Genomic DNA, 13,786 nt, shown 5'->3' with positions numbered 1-13,786 from the left:
ATATAACAAAAGGGTAAAAGTGGAAAACTGAGTTTTATTGATTAGAATTGATGTTGATTGATTTATTGATCAGTAATGTTTATTTATATTTATAGCAAATTTCGTTTGGTTATGCAATTTGTTTTCTAAAAGAGTGAACGAAACTGTTTCGCTTAAGTAATGCGAAAATTTTACATTATTTATTAAATTAACTTGCTGAAAAAAGACATATGATCATTTCCTGTACCTATAAAGTAATTCTGATTAGATCTGATATGATCTAAAAGTTTTAAAGTAAAATGAGTTATATTTGAAATTTATTACGGAGGTTAGGATTATTCAAGCTATGCACTTATAATTTCTTTTGCTTGTAATTTATACTCATAATGGTATATATTGTATTGATATTTTGTTTTTCCATATTACTTTTATTAAGAAGAAAAAATAAAAGTTTTCTTTTAAAACATTAACCATAATCTGTAGTTTTTAATATATAAATTATTTATAGTCCAAAAATACTATGGTTACAAATTTTCATTAGTAGGGTACTACTCAGTGAGGAGATGTAGTCTGTAAGCATATCCCCAAAGTTCCATGAACTAGTCCTTAAAATTTCGTAATTTAAAAACAAATTTTTGTTGCTGTTGTTGTTCATTTACGTCGCACTAGAGCTGCACAATGGGATATTGGCGATGGTCTGGGAAACATCCCTGAGGATGATCCGAAGACATGCCATCACAATTTTGATCCTCTGCGGAGGGGAATTTTTTGAAAAATAAATATTGCCTTCAGTTAAATTGAAAAATATAAAGATAAGAATAGCTTTATTTTCATGATAAGATAAGGGGAATTCACATAGATCTAAACCCCTTATTTAAAATTATTTCATCATACAAGTTTGTGAATTTTTAATCTGCCATTCTTCAAATTAAAGGGTTAATCATAAGTACTTAATTTCTTTATTACAACAAATTTCAAATAACAAATTTCTTTATTTTACATTTCTATTTTTAAAATTATTTTTAAGATTTTAAACTCATACCTATTATGTTTCAAAAAATCAAACAGTTCTAAAATTTACTTTAGAATCTTAATAATTCTATTTTATAGTTGTTGACTGCTTGAAACTATTTGTATCCTGTTTATTTTTTTATAAATTAACAAACTTGTATGAATGTATCCTTCTTTTGTTCAGCAAAATCTTTTTTAATACTGAGTTTGGGAAAACATATGTACCAAAATGTGATGGCTCATTTTTGAGTTTTTTATGTTTGTATTTAAGACTGATATCAAGCATAAATATCTCTGTGTTTAATGTTTTTCCTATTGTTCCATTTTTAAATGATTTATGTAACTTTAAAAAAAGTTTATTGTGCAATATTTTAATGTATATATATATACTTTTAAAGATATTCATCAATTTATTTTGATTGTAATTTTCTTCTTTTATTTTTTTAAATTCTAATTAATTAATTCTGATAGAAAGAAAATTTTGTTCAATATCAGTGTCCGAAATCATAAGTTGTCTACTGATTAAAGATCTCTAAATCAAATCTCTTACCCCGAGAATATAATTATTTAAAATTTAAGAAATGTTGCTATACATTTAATATATCAGCTGTAATTTTTGTAAATAATGAATAAATTCATTTGTTTTTCATTTTCTCGATTATAATTTAGTCTTATTACTTTTAATAACATTTCAATGATTTTATTTCTGTTGTAGTTACCTTCTTTAATGGTGTTGACTTACTTTTAAACCATGGTGACAGAAAAAGAATTCTGCTCAATCTTTGATTATTCTTCTCCATTTAAATATGGTGCTGCACACATTAAAAAGAAGTCATTTAACCAAGAATACAGATCAGTATTTTCCTACCAGGCAATTACAATATCAGATGAGGATTTTGGTAATGTTTGGTCTAGTCTACTAATTTTTATTACCATGTTAAATGACCTATAATAATGTCATTGAGAGCTTTTGATTTTTAGGATTAGTATGATAAATTTTAGACACCACTATTTTAAACATCTAGAATTTTTTAATTTTGCAAAGATTAACTTAATTTAATAAGCATGACGATCTACTAAATAAAACACTTGCTTGGTGTTGACATATTTTTTTTTGTTGACCTTGTGCTATTATAACTCATAATAGATTCAATTCTCAAATAAAACACTTTTCATACTTTTCAAACTTCATATCTTTTACTACCTAACTTGTAACAATAATTTACTAGGGCCTGGTTTTCTTCTAATTTATAAAGATTGAGGCACTTTGGAGGCAGCTTAATGGGAGAATGTTCAGTAATTAATTTTTGTATGATATGTTTAGTAAATTAAACTGTTTTGCTACTTGAGCCTCTATTAAGAATTTTATATATTGTGTCATAATTTAGTTAAAACTAAGTTCTTGACATATTATGACTCCATGACAATTTGGACATTTTACAAATACTTCTTAATCTATCCATCTTTTAATATTAAATCGAAGCTCTGATTGTTTTGAATATATAGTATAAAATTTATACTGTTCATGCTATGAAGCCGCTTATAAACAAAAAGATTGTTAATTATTCATTTTGTTGTTCACAAAAAAAGTCATTGTTAACTCGTTTTTAAATGCATTCTTCTGATTTTTTTATTTCCTTTTCTTCTGTTTTGCTTTCATGTCTGTGCATCAATAGAAAAGTTAAATTTTTTTTCTTTTTTTAGTTTAATGTTTAAAAACTAGTTCCATTACCGTGTGTTATTTTTATTTTATAAAATGCTAAGTTATTTATTGTTCTTATTACTATTTAGAAATTGATCGTAAAGAGAAATGGACATCTCTGATTGTAAGATATACGATTACTTGCATTCTGTATATGTTGGCAGTCTTACTGTTTCCAATTTCAGTTTTTATATGCTTAAAAGTAAGAAATTAATTAACTCTATGTATATAAATGTTTTTAAATTTTTGTAAGATGAAATGTATTCTATTTACCTTATAATCTTATATATTTTAGAAAATTCATGCTCTGGAGAGGCTAGTTTTGTTACGACTCGGAAAGTTACAACCAGTGAGAGGGCCAGGTAATTTATCTTATTTCAAAATAAATGTAAACTTTTGATGTTATTATTTTAAAAAAATTTACAGAAGTTTGGAAAAATGTTCTAACACCATCATTGTTTATTTATACACATAAAATAGTTTGAAGAAAGTTCGCCAATAAAATTTTTTTAATAGCTGCAAAATGAACTGCTAATTTTTTCCCTCTATATTTCCAAATATATTTTTCAAATAATAACATTTCTTAGAGATTTTTGACTTAAATAGAAGTATTCTTAACAGTTAACTATTTTTTTAAAAAAAAAGATTTAAAAATTTTTAAGATTTATGCAGCATATAAATATTCTTCATTTTTTAAAGCTATTTTTTAGGTTTTAAAAAAATATTTTTTAGTCTGATCTAAAAATATGATTCTCCTTTAAAAACTTCTAATCAGTCATAGGGAAATAATGTTACATTTTCTGTATTCTATGTGATTCTTCTTCTTTATTTATGTCAATAAAATTGCACAATTTGAAAACGAAGGAACATAAAGTGACAGTTTCTAATTTTTGTTAAAAATTGTAACAACAAGTAGTCAAATGCAGGGTAGCAAGCAGTGATTAAGATGACTTAAGAACTTCGATTTTATTATTTTATTGAACTTAAGAAACTAAATGCTTTTATCAGAACACATTACAGACTTATTTTTGGAAAATGTTATGATTCTTTAATCACAAAGTATGTCTAAAATTAAAAAAAAAAAAAAGAAACTTCCAACAGGTTTTGCTCCAGCACCCAGAGTTAATGAAATTTTTTTGCAAGACTTATTTCATTGAGTTTTAGCCCAAGAATGACCACTTTATACACTGGGCTTGAATTCAATGGATGTTTCTGTTTGATTTATCTCAAAAACAAGAGCTTGTGTCATTTTTCATGAGACTTATGTACTTTATGAAATTTTATTAAAAAAATTCTTGGTATGCTTAAAGAAATCTTTGTGCAAGGAATAGGGCAAAATATCACTAATTGAGTTATTGCCCATAGTATGAAATTTTGTTACACGTTTACAACTTTGCATTGAGGTCAAACAATGTCATTTGAAAATATGTTTGAGATAGCAATATTTTTAAGTTCATGTGAAAGTTTGTTGCAATAAAAATTAATATTAGAGTGTTATATGGATCCAAGTTTATTTCTTATCTCCTTATAAAAAAAAATACAACTCAATCATATTGATTAAAAGAACTGTATTGAAAATTTCACTTGAATGGTACTATAGTCATTATTAAATGATATTTAAAATGGAATTATATGAGAAATCAAACACTTCTTGATATTCATTACTGTTATCCTTATTGATTTCTTATATCCATTATTTTATGTTCCTTATTTAGTGGATTTGGTTTAATTTTTTAATAAAGTCTCATTATTTTCTTTTAAAATTTCACTACACAATTAATGAATAATTATTTTATCTAGGATTTGCAATTATTCTACCCTGCATTGATAAATGGGTTAAAGTTGATTTAAAACCAAAAGGCTTCACCATTTCACTATCTCAGGTTTGTATCTGTAAACTCATAATTTTGTTTTAAAGGTTTATGGTAAAAATTTTGTCTTGTGCATACTGTTGTATTATAGATAGTAATGTTTCCTATGGAAAAATTTTAAAATTTTTGAATTTAAGACTTATTTACTATAAATATTGGGTTGAGTAAAATTCATCTACTTTTTTTTTCTATATTTTTCAAAGTCATATATTTACATAATAATTTAAAGTTAAGCAATGATATATGTTCCCTTTTGTTCAATGACCTTTTGTCATTGAGCTTCATTTCTTATTCGTAAAAAGGTCTGGCTTTATTTTTTAAGAACTGAACAGGATGCTGATTTATAATCTCATCTGAATTTAACGTTATTCCACCCAAGAAGTTTTAAAAAGAGTGAAACCAGAGGAAGTCTGACGGTGCAATGTCTGGTGAGTATGGTGGGTGAGAAAATATTCCATCCATGTTCCAATTACTATTGACAGGTCGCCAGCGATGTTTGTGGTGTCGCATTGTCCTGATGGAGCACTACTCCTTTACATTGATGAGCTCAGGATGTTTCTGGATGACAGCTTCATCCAAACTGCCTACATCTGAATTGATTGTTCCTTTCCCTTGCTTGGAGCTCAAAAAACATCACACCCTTTCAATTTCACCACGCTGGGAACCTAACCTTCCTCTGATGAAATTCTAGTTTATGTCGTAGATAGTAAATCTTCGCCTCAGGACCAAAATCATTTGCGCACCATATTGTTGTAAAAAATCCACTTCTCGTTTCTTGGCATTTCATGAGCACAACACAGGTGTTTTTATCGTGCCATCAAATGAATTTCTTTGAGTTTATGAGAAACCTAAATTTCGAGCTTGCTTATGATTCCAAGTTACTTCAGATGGATGTAGACATTTTTTTGCCTCATCGTCAATGTCTCTGAAATCTCTTGTGTTCTGTAATGTAGGTTTGACTGGATCATTGTCTTTATTTTGTTATCATCAATTCAGGTATGCCTTCGTCATCAAGTAGCATTTTTAAATTAAAACCAATTTGGAATTTCTTGAATCAGTTTTGGCATTAATGTTCTTGTGAGCATCGTCACCATAAACTTTACGCAATTTTTTACAAGCTTGAGGCACTGTTTTGCACTTTACGGCAGTGAAATAATAAGATATGTTGAAAATGAACACTTTGATCTTTCATTTCAAAGTGCTGTCAAAGCTCCAACACTCAACAAAATATCTCAATTTATTTTTTACTATGATGCTTACACTGTCAGCTATCAATGACGTAAAAACTATATTGCAAACCTTTCAAGTATTTCAGAAACCGTGCTACTGCCATCTGTTGCAACTAAAAAAACTAAAAAAAGCGCAAATTTTTTTTACTCATCTCAGTAGTTTTAAGAGTGTGTGAATTTTTGTTAAGATAGGTTTCTTAAAAGATTAAATTTAATTGTTTTTAGAATTAAAAATTTCAATCACTATTTTATAATAAAACATTTCAAAAGTTTTCAAATAAATAATTATAATTGATGCTCAAAATATCATTTGACCATAATTTTCTGTATAGTAGTTGTATGTTTTATACATAATTTGAAATTTTATCTGTGTAATTTCTCTAATATGAGGAGTATTGCTTTTTCCTCTTGTTTACGTTACACGACATTTAATTTAATATTTCAGTTGCAAGTTGTTGATGGACATTTTAATATGATCATAACATATCACTTGTTCATATTTTTACTGTTGTATTTTAGTTTTTATGAAAGTAAATATTGCAGTTCTGTGCAATTTTATGGTTAAGTTATGATAAAGAACTAATAAAATTTGCTTCTATTGCAGTCTCTAACAGCTGATAGAGCAATTGTGGAGGTGAAATCAGATATTGAATATCGTATATCAGATGTCATTAATTATGTTATGAAACTTCGTCAGCAGGAAAGCACCTTAAAGGATTTGAGCCAATTTTGCCTTGGAAATATAATATCTGAGAAAGACCAAGATGATCTTGAACTTAAGAGAGAAATTATAAATTTTAGTTTCAAGGTAAAGAATGTGTTTTGATTTCAAATTTTTCTTTTATTCACTATTTTTAGGATTTTAAGTCAGAATGAAAGACATCTAAGGGTGAAGAGTTAAACCCCCATTTTTGGAATTTATAGATAATTGATTTATATTTTCTTTAAATAATTTTGTTATTTAAAGAAAATATAAATCAATTTATATTTCCTTTAAATAACAAAATTATCAATTTAAATAATCAATTTATATTTTAAATTTGAAGATTTATTGCTAAATATTACTTGAACTAAAAGAAAGCCCTTGATGAACATAAATTATTTACAATTTAATTGGGAAATTTCTATAAGATAGGGGCTATCACTGTTTACCCAAGTTTTTAATTCCATTGTATAGCATCTAATGTTTCGTCATCTCTCTATTAAATTATTACAACTCTAAAATGTATTTGTAGTTACTTTTTCTAAAATTTTAATATTTCTATTTTAGAATATTTCTATTTAGACTATAAAGTTAGAATTTATTATAACATAATTATTTAACAGTAAAAGTTTAAAATTTCTTTATTCTGTATCGATTTTACTAAAAAATAATAAAATTTAGTCTCTTTTATATTGTTTCTCACAGAAATGAAATCAATTTTATGTATTTAGGATGATCTATTTTCTTGTACCCATGAACATTTAAGTGAAATAAATAATTGATTAATTTTTGTTTTGTGTTTATTTTAGAATGAACTTAATCGCAGTGCTTTAAAGTGGGGATTGGAGATAATAAATGTTAACCTGTAAGTTTTAAAATAATTTTGTTAGAATATATGTTTTATTTATACTGTTTCTGTCTAATTTCCAGTGTAATATTTCACCTTTTACTAATGTTTCTTTTTCAGAAATGCCCACAATTTTTAATTATAGTTATATGTGGGGATTTTATTTTGTATTTTAATTTACAAGTTTTGTCATATCTTATTGAGGAATCGTAAAATATTTCTGTATAGTTTAATAAATTTTTAGAACTATTTGAGGAAATTCCAGCTTTAAAAAAAGCTAGAGTTTGACTGCTCTTCAAATCCATACATTTCATTTCATTTTTTTTTTGTGATATGTAAAATTATTGTTGTTCATTTTTGTATTGTTCAGGTAATTGAATTTATTAAATATCATGGTGTATAGCGTTTTTAAAAAGTGCTTAAAGGTGCTTATTTTCGATATTCATTTTTAAAAGCCCAAAGGTGCATTTTTCATTGGATGCTTTTAAAAAGGGCTTAATTTTCTCTTTTCGAAAATTAAATTTTTTTCTTTACCATGTCGATTTTTGCCACGTATTATGCAAAAGCGGGCTTTTCACATTGTTCTATTCAACGTTTTCACAATTCATTCAACATTCTAATTTGGCGAACCGTCAGTCCATAGCGCATGAAAAATCCAATAATTTAAAATGTTTGATGAAATACTTGCGAGTTCACATGTGCGTCTACTGAGCTTGGTTTGGTAAGATTATTGCACTCTCACGTGCAACTCTGTTGCATTTTGTTAGACATTCTCAATTTCCCTCTTATATCAAACTGAAAAATCTCTTCATCATTTTATAATGGCTAATATAATCAAGAAAAAGAGTTCTTTGTCCGAAACTAATAATTTAATCATGTAAAGTATTTGAAAATTATTTTGCATTTTGTTAATGTATATAGTGCTTAAAAATATTTTTGAGTGCTTAAAAAGTACTTAAAAAGTCCTTATTTTTTGTTGAAGGATTTGGCTACGCACCCTGAATATAATGCATGAATAGAAATATTATCAATTAAATAAAAAATTATAACATGAATAAAAATTTAAGTGAAATATATTTATTACTTTTGACTTTTAACTACAATTGTGATAAACTTAATTTCTTTAGAGTAATTATTAAATGAAATTTATGGATTAATATAGCCAGTTTAAATGAGTTTCATTACACTTATTTCGCGGTCAGATCTTTTTGTGAATGTTCCACTTATAATAATATAATCTAAATTACAATGAATAAAAGATAATAGTTCCATTAATAAAAAAAAAATGTCTGTTAATGAGAAATTTTGCAAACAATAATATAATATGATTTTGTTTTATTTTTTGTAGCCATTCTATTAAAGTTTTAAAGGCTGCTGAACCAATTGATGCCATTGGAACTTTGATGACAGCTTTAAAGGCAGCTACAGGGCAATCTTCTGATGCATCACCTCCTATGTTTCCTTTTATACCAAACACAACGGCAACAGAAAGTTAGTTCTCATTTTCAAGTCTGTTTTATATATTAAACTATTAAAGAGTTTAATAGAAAAGGGTTTTAAGTGTTTTTTTTAAAAAATTGGCATTACTCAAAGAAAAACTATATTTTAGCCTATTTAATTGCTCATTATTCATTTATTTTGTTAAGCCTCTAAATTTTTTACAGAAAGTTTATAAACGATTTTCTTAAGTTTTCTCAGTGTGGAAGAAAGTTTCAAGAGCATTTGGTAACAAACAGTCAACAAGTAATCTTAAAAAACCTATTTTTAGCAGCAAATTAAAATGCTGAAAGTGTGAACATTGGGTTGCAAACAGTGTTGTGATAGTGTAACTGGGATTTATAGATTTTACAGATTAGAAACTTGAGTAAAGAGAAAAAATTAAGGCAAGGTATAAACTATAAATAAACTAAAATGTCACTTAAAACCTTTAACAACTCAGTTCTACATTTCATGATATTACCTGAATATAAATCAATCTAATCAGTTATCAATCATTATAATTATTGTACTTATTATGAGTTAAAATAATATAAATGGAGAAAAAAAGCTGATTTTTATTTAGGCTAAAGTTTGTTGACTTATTTTGAGATTTTTTTTAAACATCAGCTTTATAAAAGAGGAAAGAATTTTTTTTCAGTAATTTGAACACACTTTAACTAATGTAATTATTACTATGCATGTTTTCAAAAATGTTTAAAATTGGTAAATTTTTTTTTTTAGATAACTCTGACATTTCTGAAGCAGAATCTGCTACTTCTGCATCAAGTTCCCATCAAGACATATCTAATTCAGATGATATTCTTGATATTTTAAAATGTGTAACCAATAATGTGTATCAAGAAGGAAAACTGACCAATTTGATAGCCAAATTTCAGCTCGATATTCTTGGTGACTCTGTTAGAAAAGTCTATCTTTGTTTTGATAAAGGTTAGTTTTGAGAAAGATTATTTAAACTAAAATTTTAATCAAATTTAAGTAATATAGTGAAACCTCCTGGAAAGACTACTTCTGTGTACGACCACCTTTATTTACGACCACTTTTGAGAGGCATGGAGTTTTTCTTCGTATTGAAGAAAACCTTTAGGAGGGAATCATCTAAACCTCATCCAGCTACCGGGAAAACCTCTACACCAAATGCAAAAAAGGTCAAATTAAAAACACAAAAAAATATCAAAAGAAGAAACATTAACAAAACAAATAAGTAGATTAAAATGTATTTAAAGTATTTGTGTGAGATTCTAATTTAGAGATCTCTTTTTGACGATCCCGAAAAGAAATCTACTTCAGAGTGCACTAAAGACAATACTATCAATGATTTATTTTTAAAGTTGAAAATTAAATTACAAGAAAAAAATTATTTTTGAAAAAACTATGCTTCTCAAGTAAGCAAACCTCTTCTCATTTTTTTAAAGCTAACTAATTTTTATGATATAAAATTAAATGCAAACTTAAATAAAAAGCATAATTGTTATTTATTTAAAATAGTTTTATCATTAATAATTGGTAAATTAGTTTTTACACATAATTATATCAGTAGGGATCGTTTTTATTGACGCTAAATTTTATTCATCGATCATTACATAGCGTCAGCACAGGAAGAAAATGATACTGACTAAAATTAAAATCATTTGCATAAAATAATGAACCTAAAATAACATTTTGAAGCTTTTCTATTCTTTACTCTAATTACCAATTGTTAAATAAAGTGATACATTGAGTTACTTTATTTTGTATGTGATAACATTGAACAAATAAAAATATGAACAAACAATTTTGTAATAATTTTTTTGTTTTTATTGAATAAATTATAAAATTATCCATTTTTTAAAAAAAGCACAACACTCAATTTCTGCTATTCTGCTGTTCTCTACAATTTCTGCTGAGAAATGTAATTTTTTTACATGTCAAGTAAAAAAAGGAAATGTTATTGAAAATTTTTATTGTTTTTTTCAACTGAAATAATAATGATACTAAACAAAAATTTGCAGTTATAAATTTTTCCACCTTTGTTTGATGACGTTAAATTTAAACTTTCCTTTTATTTGTTTATTTTTATATGTTTACTTTTGAACGTAGCTTTGACTTTTGAATGTCGGCAATATTTGTAGCTATTATTTTTGTTTTCAAACAAAATGTAAAAATTATTAATAACTCAATAAAAATTATTATTTTCATTAAAAACTAATAAACTATTTCTTATTAAAAATTATTTGCAATATTATTTTAAAGTGTTATTATTACATTTCCATTTGTAATTATGTAATTTAAGTGCATTAAAAAATTATTTTTGTAATAATATTTTGGTACCTTTTTAATTGTGTAAATTATTCATTGTTCAAAAGAATTTTTTTAAATTTATTTTTTTCTTTTCTTCAAATTTTCAGACAATTTCTCCATCTTTGAAGATGATAACTGTACAATTGTATGTGATGTCTACATTGAGCTAACTGAACATGTTTTAAGAGAATTTCTTAATGGAAAACTCTCTCCTCTAAATGCTTATATGGATGGTAAAGTTACAGTTACAGGTGACTGGAAGTTGTTGAAATACTTAGCTTTAATATTTCAATAATTTTCTTGAATTTCATTTATTTTTTACACATAAGTTTAAATAAAAAGCTTATTGATTTTATGTAAATTTAATTTATTTTGTTCATACTGAACAAAAATATGTAGTTTTCAATTTACATATATATCAGAGTAATGTAAAAGCCAAAAATATTCTGTGCGCACAAATATTAAGCTAAAAAATTTCTGTATCAGGGTGTCGTGGTGTAACATACTTATGAACAAAGATTCAGAACAAAATCATATTTATGTAGCACAAAAATGCTTTTACATTGTTTCAACACTATTGCACACACACACATTAATAACACTATTCCAAAAATAAATTGAGAAATTACAAAAAAAAAAAAAAAAATTGAAAATAAAATTATTTGGTTTTTTAAGAATAGAATGTAAGACATTGAAAATTTTTGGCCTTAACGTTGAGACTTTTTGCGCTTGTCTACACTCTATAATGTCTTTTGATAAATGTAAGCAATCATTTTATTTGTGGTTTTTGTAAAACTTTTTGCTTTTTAAAAGTTTTTAAAAATTTGTGTTCTTTTATTTGAAAGCTTTAGAATATTATTGTAGAATTATTAGAAAAAATCAACCTAGTTAATTTGACTGTGATATTATTATATTTAGTTTATTGTCTAGTCTTTTAAACTTTATTTTCTTCTGATTTAGAGTTATTTTTTTTTTTGGAAATTTTAATCTCTTTTGCTAAATACTTAATGTTTGTTGTTAAATAAAAAAAAACTGATTTTTTTAAATAGAGATTTAATTTAATTATAAATGGAATGAAAGTAAACAGTGCTATTTTAACATTTCATAATTTTATGCTTCATTATAGTGTTATTGCAAATAAAACAAGCTGTGTTTTTGTCAATTATTTTACTATTTTCCTGATTCTTCATTGTTGTGTTAAAATTTCACTAATATTTATTTTGTTAAAATTAAATATTTATGGTATTTTTGTGCACATTCAATATGATGATTTCGTCTTATAATGTTTGTTTTTATTTGCACATCAGAGGTTGTAGTATCGAGAATAGATTGTAACAATAATAAATAAACTGAAATTTTGCAGTAGCTAATTGTGCATATGTAACCAATAATAATTAAGTTCATCATAACTTTTAGTCTCATGTTTACTTTTATATTTATTTTAAACATTTTTATCTTTTATGTTTTTATGTGTTTATCATATTAATTTATTAATTTAAAAATTATTTTAAGTATCTGTACAGAAATGTATGAATTCTAGTATCTAAAACAAAAATGTATTATTTCTTAATATTATGTTGCATTCAAAATAAATATATGTATATGTTGCTGTTAATTCATTTCTAGTGATTTGCATTCTAATTATTTTATCACTATAACTGAAACATTTATTGTTGGAAATTTATTAGAATGAATTTTTTCATTGGATATGAACTAACCTTTTTTTTTTTTTCATTGGATATTTGTTTAATGAAATACAAACACTGTTTTAAAATATATTCATAACTTACTAATGTTTTAGGACAAAATTTTCTATTTTCAAAATTGGTCAGTTGAAGATTTAAATTTCGGTTTTAAATTTTTTTTAATTTTTAAGCTTTTATGGTCATTTTTAAAAATTAATTTCCTAATTTTATAGTTAGGTATTCATATAAAATATATAGTTTTGTAAGTAACTTGTATTTTTAAGAGTTGATTTGCTATTTTCCTTTTAAAAATTTACTCGAAATTCAAAACCTGAATATAAGTGAAAAAATAAAAAAATCCAATTATGTTCTAAGAACTCACCATAAATTCAAGTTTATTTGCATTCTGAAAAGGGAATTATACAAACTTTTTGAGAGTGTGGTTATTTTGTAATATTTCATTTTAGTGAGCCTCGGACAGCTCCGACAGCCATAGGTGCCAATTGAGAGTCTAAGCCAGGAGGATCTTAATCCCCTTTTCCGCACAATTCACTCGCCCTAGTGATACAGTTAAATAAATATAGGGTATAAATAAGTTTAGAAACAGTAAAATATCTTGAGAATTTTTCCTTGGATTGAAAAATTGGAAATAGAGGCATTTTAAAAACTATCCTATGATACTAAACTTGATATTCCATCCACACCACCTGCAGGAAGGGAAGGGGGCAACTCTGAAATACGAACCCCTGTTTTTTATTACAGATTTGAATTCTCCAGAAAAAAATATCTACAAATGGATTTAAAGGTTTATGCATTTTGCTTCTTAGGTGGCACTGTAACCAAGAAAAATTAAACAGTGTAGTTTGTTTCTTCTCATTCATGCATGGCAAGCCTTGAAAATGGGCACCTATTTTTGATTGCTTGAAACCTGTCAACTGTTATTTACAATCTATTAATTTTTGAAGTGAATTAACTTATTAAA

The 13,786-nt window shown here is 25.7% G+C and overlaps 1 protein-coding gene across 6 annotated transcripts; it reads left to right on the top strand.

Moving 5' to 3' along the window:
- LOC107452103 (stomatin-1) lies at positions 1 to 12,734 on the top strand. Of its 6 annotated transcripts, none has more exons than XM_043045088.2 (10): positions 1 to 307; positions 1,706 to 1,889; positions 2,782 to 2,894; positions 2,988 to 3,054; positions 4,493 to 4,575; positions 6,397 to 6,600; positions 7,305 to 7,360; positions 8,691 to 8,833; positions 9,563 to 9,769; positions 11,227 to 12,734. In XM_043045088.2, the coding sequence occupies exons 2-10, from the start codon at positions 1,742 to 1,744 to the stop codon at positions 11,412 to 11,414; spliced, it is 1,209 nt and encodes a 402-aa protein (XP_042901022.1). In that variant the 5' UTR covers positions 1 to 307; positions 1,706 to 1,741; the 3' UTR covers positions 11,415 to 12,734. The 6 variants fall into 6 exon arrangements, with proteins under 6 accessions (XP_042901022.1, XP_042901024.1, XP_042901029.1 ...); XM_043045090.2 differs by having other exon boundaries at positions 52 to 156; XM_043045091.2 differs by having other exon boundaries at positions 213 to 233.
- The last annotated feature ends 1,052 nt before the right edge of the window (positions 12,735 to 13,786 follow it).

Source organism: Parasteatoda tepidariorum, chromosome 3, assembly GCF_043381705.1.
Source record: "Parasteatoda tepidariorum isolate YZ-2023 chromosome 3, CAS_Ptep_4.0, whole genome shotgun sequence".
Taxonomy (NCBI): Eukaryota; Metazoa; Arthropoda; class Arachnida; order Araneae; family Theridiidae; genus Parasteatoda; species Parasteatoda tepidariorum.
Note: the sequence above shows the minus strand (reverse complement) of the source record. Positions and strands in the feature narration are given on the sequence as shown.

Excerpts from the sequence above, each read along its gene's own strand:
- LOC107452103 (XM_043045088.2), top strand. The coding sequence starts at position 1,742 with ATGGTGACAGAAAAAGAATTCTGCTCAATCTTTGATTATTCTTCTCCA. Across the intron at positions 1,890-2,781 it reads AATATCAGATGAGGATTTTG|AAATTGATCGTAAAGAGAAA; the intron begins GTAATGTTTGGT and ends ATTACTATTTAG. Across the intron at positions 4,576-6,396 it reads TCACCATTTCACTATCTCAG|TCTCTAACAGCTGATAGAGC; the intron begins GTTTGTATCTGT and ends CTTCTATTGCAG.